The 12,289-nt window shown below is 38.7% G+C and overlaps 1 protein-coding gene across 2 annotated transcripts in view; it reads left to right on the top strand.

Annotated features, from left to right (window-relative positions):
- Positions 1-12,289, top strand: part of Kdm4c (lysine demethylase 4C) — a 191,437-nt gene that overhangs the window by 177,989 nt on the left and 1,159 nt on the right. For both annotated transcript variants that reach the window (XM_038332920.2, XM_038332922.1), the window contains exon 21: positions 7,634-7,726. In XM_038332920.2, the coding sequence (XP_038188848.1) occupies positions 7,634-7,726 (93 nt within the window). The remainder of the gene's footprint in view (positions 1-7,633; positions 7,727-12,289) is intronic.

Raw genomic sequence — 12,289 nt, 5'->3', positions numbered from 1 at the left:
GATACCATCTTACACCTGTCAGGATGGCTAATATCAAAAAAAAAAAAAAAAAAAAAAAACTAATGATAACCTATGCTGGAGAGGATGTGGAGTAATGGGAACACTCATCCATTGTTGGTGGGAATGCAAACTTGTACAACCACTTTGGAAATCAGTGTGGCAGTTTCTCAGGAAATTCGGAATCAACTTACCCCAGGACCCAGCAATTCCACTCTTGGGAATATACCCAAGAGATGCCCAATCATACTACAAAAGCATTTGCTCAACTATGTTCATAGCAGCATTATTTGTAATAGCCAGATCCTGGAAACAACCTAGGTGCTCCTCAATAGAAGAATGGATAAAGAAGGTGTGGCACATATACACTTTAGAGTTCTACTCAACGGCAAAAAACAATGACATCTTGAATTTTGTATGCAAATGGATGGAAATAGAAAACACTTTACTGAGTGAGGCAACCCAGACCCAAAAAGAGGAATATGGTATGTACTCACTCATAAGTGGATTCTAGCCATAAATAAAGGACATAGAGCCTATAATTCGTGATCCTAGAGAAGCTAAATAAGAAGGTGAAGCCAAAGCAAAATATATTGTTATTATCCTGGGTATCGGAAATTGACAAAATTGCCTGGCAGGGGTTGGGAGCACAGGGGTGGGGATGAGGTGAGGATAAGGGGAAATGGGGGGAAGAGAAGGAAGAAGGAGAGGATAGGGAGAGCTTGAGGGAATAGGATGGTTGGGATGGAGGTGGGGTGGATGTGGGAGCAGGGAAGTATATATCTTAATTACGGGAGCCATTTTAGGGTTGGCAAGAGACTTGATGCTAGAGGGGTTCTCAGGTGTCCAAGGAGATGTCTCCAGCTTGTTCCTTGGGCAGCAGAGGAAAGGGTGCCTGCACTGGCCTTGTCCTATAGCCACACTGATTATCTGGCATATTACCATAGAACTTGAATTTCTAACAGTCCAGGTTTCAACTTGGACTGCCTGTTTGGACAGTGAGAAAACCTAACATTTGGTCTGGTTCAACTACTAGATAATGGCTGTTTGCTTGTGTTTTCATTCTTAGTGTTGGTTTATCTTGCCTTAAGCCAGAACATGGAGCTGGGGGTGTTTAGCCTCAACAGTAGAGGACTTGCCTTGTATATGCAGGCACTGGATCTGATCTCCAACACTGCAGAGATTTTAAAACAATTTAGATAAAAATAAAATAAGATGTAACATTCATTTGCCAAGTTGAAACAATATTACATATTAGTTCATATTTGTTTTACATTGATTTTGTGTTACTCTATGTTGACTATCCAACTAGTACCTTGTGACCTGATTTCTTTGGGTAGAGAAGCCTAATCTGGGCATCTTAGATAAACCAAAAGTCTTGGACAATTGGCACAGATGTCCCAAGGAGTTTCCAGTTGTCATTTACTCAAATTTAAAAAAACAGTAGTTTAGGAAAAGTGAAACTGGAATTATTCTAATCTTACCAAAAATAAAGATGAGTTATACTCACAAAAGAAAAACAACATGGTTAGGGTAGCACAAGTGCATTCATATTCCTCAGAGAACTTTAAAATTGCACATTTGTAGAAGCAACAGATTTCAGTAACACCGTGTCACAAATCAATATTCTCATGTAAATGGTAAAGTAAAAACAGGGTGGCAGAACCACAAGATTCAAACCCGATATGTTGAAGTGCAGCTTAAGAATAATAAGATACCAGTTTGAGTATAGAAGAAGGTTAACAAACTGATTAGGGGCAAGGGCATAAATAGAGGAGTACAATGCAACACGCAGGGCACCAGGAGATAGAGCACAGCTACAAAACACTTCTCTCTCCACCTCTCATGCTTCTCCTTTTGCACGTTCAGCTGTGTCTCCCTCTCAGCGTAGGGGCATGCACACACATGCACACTTCTCACATTTCTCTCCTATTTCTCGCTCTACAGCAAAGCCTCTGTACAATATGAGTCACATTTTCAGGGTCACACAGCATTTCTGGAGTAAATAAGTAACTTCCAAACCGATCACACAGTTTCTCTCAGGCTAGGGAATTCACGCTGACTGGGTGTGTGCGTAAACTAAGCACATAGCTCTGAGTGGTCAGGGTTCCCAGACAGAAAGTGACATTGACATTCAGGACTTAAACAATAAACAGTTGGTTGACCGAACCTTGAGGATAGGAGTATGTGCAGAAAGTCCATTGCTTCATGATTAACGTTGAATCAGCAATAAACACCTGGGAATGTGTCCTTATGTATTCATCTCCAGGAGCAACCAGTTTACTTTGAATTTGTCATGAAGTCTAAAATTATCTGTCTTTGTGCCTGAGAATTCTGTTACTTTCTTATGTCTGTCTGAGTAATGAAAAATACCCTAGTATTATTTCTATTCTTCAGGATTATACAGTTAGGCAGAAATCATCCACAGCCATATGTATGCGCAGTGTATGGTTAAAGGGCCAATTGGAGCAGGAAACCAGCCAATCACTGAGCACCCTGACTTTGAACCCAGAGCCATTGAAAGAAACACACCCTGGATCTGAGAGCTAGGGAAAGAAACACCTTTATTTAGCCCTGAACTCAGGACCAAAAAACATGCCCTGACTCTGAAACCAGTGCCAAAGATACATATTTTGTCCCTAGAATCAGAGCCAGTGAAAGAAAAACCTTGCCTGACATGCTCCCTAAGTGAGGCTGAGCAGGAAAATAATAACTTTTTCCAGAGCCAGAGGAGATTGCTACATTTCTGCAGGAGCTTGCCCTTTAGCAGAGTGTTAGCAAAGAAGTAATGTATTGGACCAGAGAAGAAGCCCTTAAGGGAACAGAGAAGGGCTCAGCTATAGCAACTCTCCAGGAGAAGAGCAAGATTGCTATATCCTATGGAAAGACCATCCCCCTCCACACCCTAGCTTCAGGTAGCCTGGCTTCCCAAGAAGTCAGGACACCTTGCCTCCAGGGTAGAGCTGTCCTATTCTGGCTCCAGCCTCCAGAGCTGTCCTATTGCCACTCTAGGTAGCCTGGCTTCCCCATAAGTCAGGATATCTTTGCTGCTCCACAGCTGTAACACTCTCACTCCCCTACACCCGGTAGATAGAATTTTTTCATGAGATAAACATACTAGCAGTGGGGAAAATACCCATAGCTGTTTATAGTGCCACATGCGAAAAGTTACAGAAACAAAGTTATGCATAGGCAATGGTCTTGTAAGCTTTGTTTCCCAAGATTCTCTCCATGATGTAGTTGTTCATCTGGTGGGTTGACCTTATGGATATCAATTGTCATTTGCTGTGTATCCTTAGTGGCCTCTGGTAAAGCCATTGCCACCTAAAGCTCTCAGCAATGGCTTAAGTGTATCATACTGTTCACAATTAAGTAAACCTCACATCTGGGTTGGAAAATACAGGAGATTTCTATAGAAAAGCTAATTAATAAATCAAAACAAAATGTCACATTTCATAAGAGCAATATTGAAGCTCTGTAACAAAACTGGTTGCTACAGAAAATTATCACATTTTAAAATCCAGCTGAATTAGTAATCTGTGTGTTAGTCCAGCAATATAAAACTGTGGATATATATATATATATATATATATACTCAAAGAAAGTTAAAGCTGGTATTAAAGTTATCTATTTAACTACAAGTAGTATAAAATTCCTCATTAAGCCAAGTGGATCTTTGAGATCACTTTGTACTTTCTATCTTTCACCTTTACCATTGAATAAGAAAGACATTCAATAAAATGTATAGAAAGATATACCTGGAACACAGTGCAAAATATGCTAAATCTTTGTGTGTATATGTGAATGTATGTATTTATGTGTATATTTGTGGGTGTTTGTGTGGATGTGTATGTGTGTGTATTTAATCTCTGTGTATATTTGTGTGAGTATTTCTGTGTGTGCCTGTGTATAAATCTTTTTTTTTTCTTTTTTTCTATTTGAGACTGGATTTCTCTCCATAGCTTTGGAGCCTGTCCTGGAGCTTGCTCTGTAGACCAGGCTGTCCTCAGACTCACAGAGATCTGCCTATCTCCCTACCTCTCCCTCCCAAGTGCTGTGATTAAAGGTGTGCACCACCACCGTCCAGCTGGATATCAGCTCATGCCAGTAGGATTTGCTGAAGGAGGTGGAAGCAGAAAGGAACAAGAGTTCGAGGCCAGCCTGGACTACACATGTAATCAGGTTTGGTGGTACATGCCTTTAATCCCAGCACTTGGGAGGCAGAGGCAGGTGAATGATCTCTGTGAGTTCAAAGCCAGCCTGTGTATATCTTTGTGATTATATGTATGTCTATATATCTGTGTGTTTATTTGTGACCTTGTGTTTCTGAGTATATATGTCTGTATGTGCACCTGTGTATAACATAGATAATGAGATAGCTGAAATGCTAGAAAAGATTTCAGGATCCTACTTTTTGGTTTTTCAAGATGGGTTTCTCTGTGTAACCACTCTGTATGTACTGGAACTTGCTTTGTAGACCAGGTTGCTCTCAAACTCGTAGAAATCTGCCTGCCTCTTTCTCCCAAGTGCTGAGATGGTGTGTGCCACCACTATCCAGCTCAGTGTCCTGCTTTTTAAAAGGATAAATGACCATGTAGAAAACTTAAGAAAACCAATTCAGGACCTAGATAAGAAACTCAAAAGTGGAAAAAGGTGTGCAATTGGGAAGAAAAGTTCAAGGGAAAAAAGTTAAAAAGAAATGCAATGTAACATGAGGGGGCCAGCTTGTTGGGGTTTCTTCCTGCCAGTACCCCACAGCTGGCAAGCCCCAAAGAAAATCACACAGAGGTCTCCATAAGTTATAAAACTGATTGGCCCATTAGCTCAGGCTTCTTATTAGCTCTTGTAACTTATATTAACCCATTATTCTTATCTATGTTAGCCACGGGGCTCGGTATCTTTCTCAGCAGGGCAGGTCACATGTTGCCTCTTTGGTGTTCTGGGCTGGACTGGGGGAATGGGCTTCCTCCTTTCCAGCATTCTTCTGTTCTCATCACCCCGCCTTCTACTTCCTGTCTGGTTGGCCTGCCTATATTTCCTGCCTGCCCAATCAGTGTTTTATTAAAATACATGATTGACAGAATGCAGACAATTCTCCCACAACAATGCAAGAAAAGAGTGTGCTGATCAAATATAAAATATAATAGATATGATTGACATGCAAAACCAAGCAAAAGAATGACTATCAAGATAAAGGACAAAGTGAGATGACATCCAGACTTCTGTTAAATAAAAAAAAAAAAACAAACATTTTCTTGGTTCTAGAAAAGAACATTATCCTGACATCCAAGAATTCTAGCATATGTTCAGAGTGCCAAACCTAATAATCTCCAGAGAAGCAGAAGGAACTGTGATAAAAATTGGACATACTCATTCTTTGAATCATAGCACCAAATTTACTAAAGCTTGAGAAATGCCCATCCACTTAGAACTCCCAGAACAAATAACCAGAGAGATCCTCATGTCCTGAAGTCAAGATATCAAACATATAAAACCTTAAGGACCTAAGATAAAAACTAAAGAGATGGACAAAACACATTATATACTTATCACGGGAATGAATAATCCACCAAGAAGATATTGCAATTCTAAGCACCAACCAAGAGTATCCAAGTTCCTAAAAGAAACAGTATATAGCTGAAATCACATGTGAATCCAACAAGTGATATGGATGACTTTAGTATCCCACTCTCACCGAAAGACAGATCACCGAGAGCCCCCTTCCCCCCCAAAAATGTAGGTAAATCGATGAAGCTAGTGGAAGACTTGTATGACAAGAACTTTAAATCTTTAAAGAAAGAAATTGAAGAAGACAACAGAAAGTGGAAAGATCTCCCATGCTCTTGGGTAAGCAGAATTAACATAGTAAAATATAGCAATCTTACCAAAAGCAATCTACAGATTCAATGCAATGCCCATCAAAATCCCAGCAAAATTCTTCACAGACTTTGAAAGAATAGTACTCAACTTCATATAGAAAAGCAAGAAAAAAAAAACAGGATAGCCAAAACATTCCTGTACAATAAAAGAATTTGGAGGCATCACAATCCCTGACTTCAAACTCTACTACAGAGCTACAGTACTAAAAGCATACTGGTATTGTCATAAGAACAGACAGGAGGGCTAATGGAACTAAATAGAAGTCCCAGATATTAATTCAAACACCTGATTTTTGACAAAGAAGCAAAAAGTATCAAATGGAAAAAAGAAAGCATATTTAACAAATGGTGCTGGCATAACTGGATATCAACATGTAGAAGAATGAAAATAGACCCATATCTATCACCATGCACAAAACTCAAGTCCAAATGGATCAAAGACCTCAACATAAAGCCAGCCACACTGAACTTATAGAAGAGAAAGTGGGAAGTACACTTGAACGCACTGGCACAGGAGATTACTTTCTAAATATAACACAAGTAGCACAGACACTGAGAGAAACAGTTAATAAATGGGACCTCCTGAAACTAAAACTACTTTTTAAAGTTAGCATGCAAAGTAATGGATTCATTTTGCCACTTTATGGAAATATGCCATTTTGTTCTTACTTGCTCCCCATCCCTGTTTTCTGCTTTCTACATCCCCCAAAGAACCCCTTTCTAATCTTATATCTTATGTATTTTTTTGCCCTTTCTCCCCCATTCTTCCATTCCTTTAAGATATCCTCTTTATCTCTTATAGTTCCCTTTCAGCTTTATCAACACACACACATACACACACACACACACACCAAACAAAAATATATTTAAATCTTAGCTATTTAATACTTGTCTTCCTGAGTCTGGGTTTCTTCGTTTAATACAATAATGTCTAGTTTCACCCATTCTCCTAGAAATGACATAATTTTACTTTGTTTATAATGAATAAATTCCTTTTATGTGCTTACCCCTTTTTCTTTGTTTACTGCTGTATATCTAATGTGGTTCCATTTCCTCACTATTTTGAATAGTACACAAACATGGATGTGCAAGTATCTCTGTGGAATGTTGACTTAGTCTTTCAAAGAGATGCACTCAGGAATGGTATGATAGATCATATGATAGTTCTGTTTTTAGATTTGGAAAGAACCTCTATACTGCTTTTCAAAGTAGCTGTAGCAGTTTAGAGTTCTACCTGCAGAGTATAAGGGCTTTACATTCACCATATCCTCACCAGCACTTCTGATTTTTGTTTGTTTGCTGCTAATAACCATTCCAATTGAACAAGAATCTCAGAGTGATTTGAATTTGTGCTTCCTTCATACCTCAGAAAATTGAACAATTTTCTTAATTATTGAGCATTTTTATTTGTTATGAGGCAGTCTATTCACTAGCCCTTTTGCTGACTAGATGATTACGAGGAGGTTTTTGGTCTGGTTTAGTTTGGTTTAATTTTTATTTCTTAGAAATCATCTGATCAGCCCTCATTTTTTTCTTGTTTAGTTTTGGGGATGATAGATTTCATAGCTCATATTTCAAGTCTTTCCTCTTCAACATTAGTTGGATAAGCTCTTCCAACTTCCCTGACTTTGGCTGGTTCTATATTTGCTCTGTTACAGTCCTTTACTCCTTTTATTTTTCATATTTAATAGGAACTCCTGAGAAAAGGTCAGTACTCTTGGTTTTACTAAATAACACAATGCCTTATGTTTCTTTAGGTTGAATTTGAAGATGGATCCCAGATAGCAATGAAGAGAGAAGACATATACACTTTAGATGAAGAGTTACCCAAGAGGGTAAAGGCTCGCTTTGTAAGTGCCAATGACAATTGCTACTTCGGGACCCCAATGAAGCCCCCATCCTCTCTATGCTTTCCCAGTTCCAGAAGAAATCAACTTTGGGCTTTTGATTAATTTTGAAGAAAGCCTAAGTAACTCTTCCCTTGTTGTACCCTGTTGAACGCAAGTCTCCGCTTAGACAGAAAGAGGAAAACCAGTGCGCACATGGCTTACTTTTCTTCTAATGAAATCAATCTAAGAAACAAACAGTTCTTTGTGTTAAAATTTATTGACACACAATTATGGTTATTAAACTTGTTCTTTGTCCCTCTGGGGACAAACAAATATGAAGGTATTCACTCTTAGTGGAAACTATGTTAAAAAGAAGTATTCAGCAGTAGATTTAAGGGAGTCAGCGTTAGCAAATGGTGTCTAGTAACCTTATCATATATTATTGAAGTTTTGTGTCCCACGCTCAGTGATGCTTCTTTCTAAGTTCTCACTTTCATAGCAACATAGCAAAGCCAGAATATTAGTAGTTGAAAAACTAAAAGAGGTATAAGAAATACACATATATATGTGTGTATACTTTCAAGTTCAGTGCATGTCACTAAATAAGTAAACATGGATGGCTTAAAATCTGATTTTAATATGTATTTTATAATACTGTAGGTATAATAGTATTTTATAATACTATTGTATTATAGTCCAAAATAAAGTCTATTTTACTCATTTAGAATCTTATTTATAGCCTTCCTGAAATGATAAATTGTAATAGAGAAGTTAATTTTCTGAGTAAATTTAACTCTCTTTCATCCATTCTTATGATTATGTCCTCTTACAGTACAATGACAGAGTTGTGATAAGTTAGTTAGTTATTTTGGAAAACCAAGGGCTTTTGTAAGTGGGAAATTGAGTATTCTCGTCTTTTGTTGGGTGAGATCCTGATGATAGGGAACCCAAAGCAGGTGAGTTCCCTCTCAGCAGCACTTCCAGAGGAAGGACTTTAAAAATTCAGGTTAAAAGAAGAAACATTGTCAGTACTGCTGTTTACCCCATGGGAGACCTGCACACTCTGAGAACATTTTAATTTAAAAAAAGAACAATAGGCTCTCTCCCCTTCGACTGATATACTTTTCCACCTGGGGAGTCAAATCTTATTGGAAGCTCATTGACAGAGATATTTTATGGTTAGAGAATATTTTTGGCTTGACGAAGATTGATAAGCAGCCGTTATTATTGTGAGTTTACTTTTTAGTGACTTTGCCTCCCTCGAATTCTTCTGGCTTGGAGAGATATGTTTAAGAGAGTCAGCCAGCCACTAATGACAGTGCTAGATTAGTTTCTACTCTCTTCAGAAACAGCCCATTACCTTTTATTGTCTCATAAAGTAACCATGGTAACCATTGCATAATTAACTAGAGCTCCTGTAAATTGACTTTACTATTGTGTTTAAGAGGCTGACTTCTGCTGTTTCTGCACAGTGGCAGTAGATGTTTTATTTCCTCATTTGATTACATTAACACTTATAAAAGTGAAATATAAGTAAGAGGAAGTGCTTTCCAAGAGTTACTGAAACAATGTTTCCTCCTGATGACAGAGAGACAACCAATTCACAACTTCTAAGTTTCCTTCCCAAGTGAAATGTGGTACTTTGTATTGAACCTATAGATAGCCTGGCACTCTGTATAACTGCTTCATAAGCTGGTGGGCAGAAAATATACACAGCTGCCAACCGGAACCATTTCCAATGTCCAGGTTTTCTCATGTGTGCTCCGTTGTTTTTCTCTTCATTGTTTTTCACAATGGACCTTTTGGTTTTCAACTCCTAAGAGTCTGTCTACTTTGTTACCAACTGAAGATATGTGTGTTGCTATCATTAGAAGTCATATGCCTGCCTTGAACCAGTGGAAAACATATTCTAGATGGCAAAACAGTATTGAGTCAGGAACTAAAACTGGTGTTTTAGTATAGACTCTAGGTTTAGTCTTTACCTGAGTATCTCAGCGATAACCTATACTTTTCACTAAGCACTTACCAAGCAGTAGGTAAGTTTCACACCTATTACTTTGTGTTGGGACATACAACATTTGATTTATAGTTGCTAATATCCTTTACTGTAAGGAACACGTGATGGGATGAATGTTGCCTATCCCTGCATTCATGTTCACAGGAACGTCCAGCTTTCCTGTAGCAGAGACCCTTCTATGGAAGGAAAACTATCCCAGACAAAAAGTATCCCAGACCCAGTGCCAGTAAAATGAGGCTCAGAATGTAAATTTTAATCTTCTCGGAGAAGGAAGTAGAGTTTGTTAGGTTATAAAAGTCAGGCTTTTTACTGTCTAGTCTCTTGAGTTCCTTATATATTTTAGAGATCAGACCTTTGTCAGTTGCAGGGTTGGTGAAGATCTTTTCCCAGTCAGTAGGCTGCCTTTGTGTCTTAGTGACAATGTCCTTTGCTTTACAGAAGCTGCTCAACTTCAGGAGGTCCCATTTATTCAATGTTGCCCTTAAAGTCTGTGCAGCTGGGGTTATGCATAGGAAACGGTTCCCTGTGCCCATTTGTTGTAGAGTACTTCCCACTTTCTCCTCTATCAATCTCAATGTGTTCAAATTAATATTGAGGTCTTTAATCCATTTGGACTTGAGTTTTGTGCATGGTCGATCACCTTCCTGGACCTGGGGGGAGTTGGGAGGACCTTGGTCTTAGCATAGAGTGGGGAACCCTGATGGCTCCTTGGCCTTGAGAGGGAGGGAGGGGAGGTATGGGTGGAGGGGAGGGGAGGGAAGGGGGAGAAGGAGGGGAGAGAAAGGGGAGAAGGAGGGGAGGGAGGGGGGAGGAGGAGGGAAGGAGATGGAAATTTTTAAATATAAAAAAAAATAAACCAAAAAAAAAAAATAAAAAAAAATAAAAGTCAGGCTTTGGGAATGTGCAAATTGTATTGAAGATAGGTAAAAAATGAAAAGATTATAGACAGGTATGTGTACCCCTCTGTAATCATTTAACTAGAGTGTTTTTAGAAAGCTTTTTTCTAGTGGTTTAATGGGAGATAGATTGGGACTGCTGTATTTATTGCAGTGATTCAGAAGGAAAAATGGGAGATTCTGCATACAGAATCATGACTGCTTTAGATATATGGAAGAGACCTCCTGACTGGATAGGGATAAGAGGAAATCCACAGTACCATTAAATTAAGGACAGATGCGCATGGTATTAGCATTTAGGAAATTTAAGAAGGGCAATGATGGTGGAAGAAGTCCTTGAGTTCTATTTTATGCAGGCTATATTAGAGAGCACCTGAAGCAGTCAGTCTGATGTGCATACTGTGCAGGGTTCTCGTAGGTCCTGATGCAAGAGATCTAAGTCAGTGAGGAAAACAATCATCATCTTTGTATTGTAGTAGGTGCAGGTGCTGAAGCAAAGACTATAGCGCAGAGCCCCCAGGTGAATAGATAGTTAGGACAGTACAACCCTGGAAGATCAAAAATGAGCAAACAGGTGGCCAGTGAAATAGCTAAGCAACAGAAAACTGTTATAGGAATTAGAAACCAAAGATTACCCACACTAGCTTCAAGAAAGTGGGGAGGGGACAAAAGAACAAGAAATAGAATTCAGGGGCTGGAGAGATTGTCTCAGGGGTTAAGAGCACTGCATATTCTTCCAGAGGTTCTGAGTTCAATTCCCAGCCAACCACATACATGGTAGCTCACAGCCATCTATAATGAGATCTGATATCCTCTTCTGGCATGCAAGCATGCCTGCATGCAGAATACTGTATGTGCAATAAATAAATCTTAATAAGAAAGAAAGAAGGAAAGAAAGAAAGATAGAAAGAAAGAAAGAAAGAAAGAAAGAAAGAAAGAAAGAAAGAAAGAAAGAGGAAAGAAAGAGAAAGAAGAAAGAAAGAATTAAGAATGACTGTTGACCTCCCCACCAAAATATGTTTGGGCAGAAGCCAAGTAGAGATTAATTAAGACTAAGAAAACGATGTAAAACCTACAACTCCCATTCTAAAGGAAATTACAGATTATTCTGGAGCAACCTTGCTTGGTCGTGACTCAGACTATTGATTTAGTATAACTAAAATTCCAAATTACAGCATGGAACCAGCTTCATGAAGTTTTATGGTTTTTCAGAATACAGAAAGTTATAAGTTTAAAATAACATAGGTACATAAGAGAGGTATATAACAAGATGGGGGAAGCTTTCCTATAGGTCCAAGATGCTATCTGATGGCATAGTTAGCTTTTGGATTCGTGGGAGCTAGTGGTCTGCTAAGTTAATAGATTCCCTAAAGTTTTAATCTGTGAGTTACATGATGTTACTTTCAACACAAGGGGCAAGGTGTGCCTGTTCTGAAAGGCTACAACGAGTGATTGGCCTTTAGGCCTGCAGCGTTCTAATCTCTCCACAGTTATTATTCAAATTCTAATCAGTCCATTAGTGTCTAGAGACCTAGCTTTCTTTTAGGAGTTTTCATTTACAGCCAAATCAAAATGAGACTTTAATTTTGTTTTTGTTTGGGAAAGCACCTTGAGGGTAGAGAAATTAAGACTAAATGGAGTCATAAATCTATGCCATATGGACTGTATGAA

The sequence above is a fragment of the Arvicola amphibius genome, chromosome 6, assembly GCF_903992535.2.
Source record: "Arvicola amphibius chromosome 6, mArvAmp1.2, whole genome shotgun sequence".
NCBI lineage: Eukaryota > Metazoa > Chordata > Mammalia > Rodentia > Cricetidae > Arvicola > Arvicola amphibius.
This window is presented reverse-complemented; position numbering and strand designations above follow the sequence as displayed.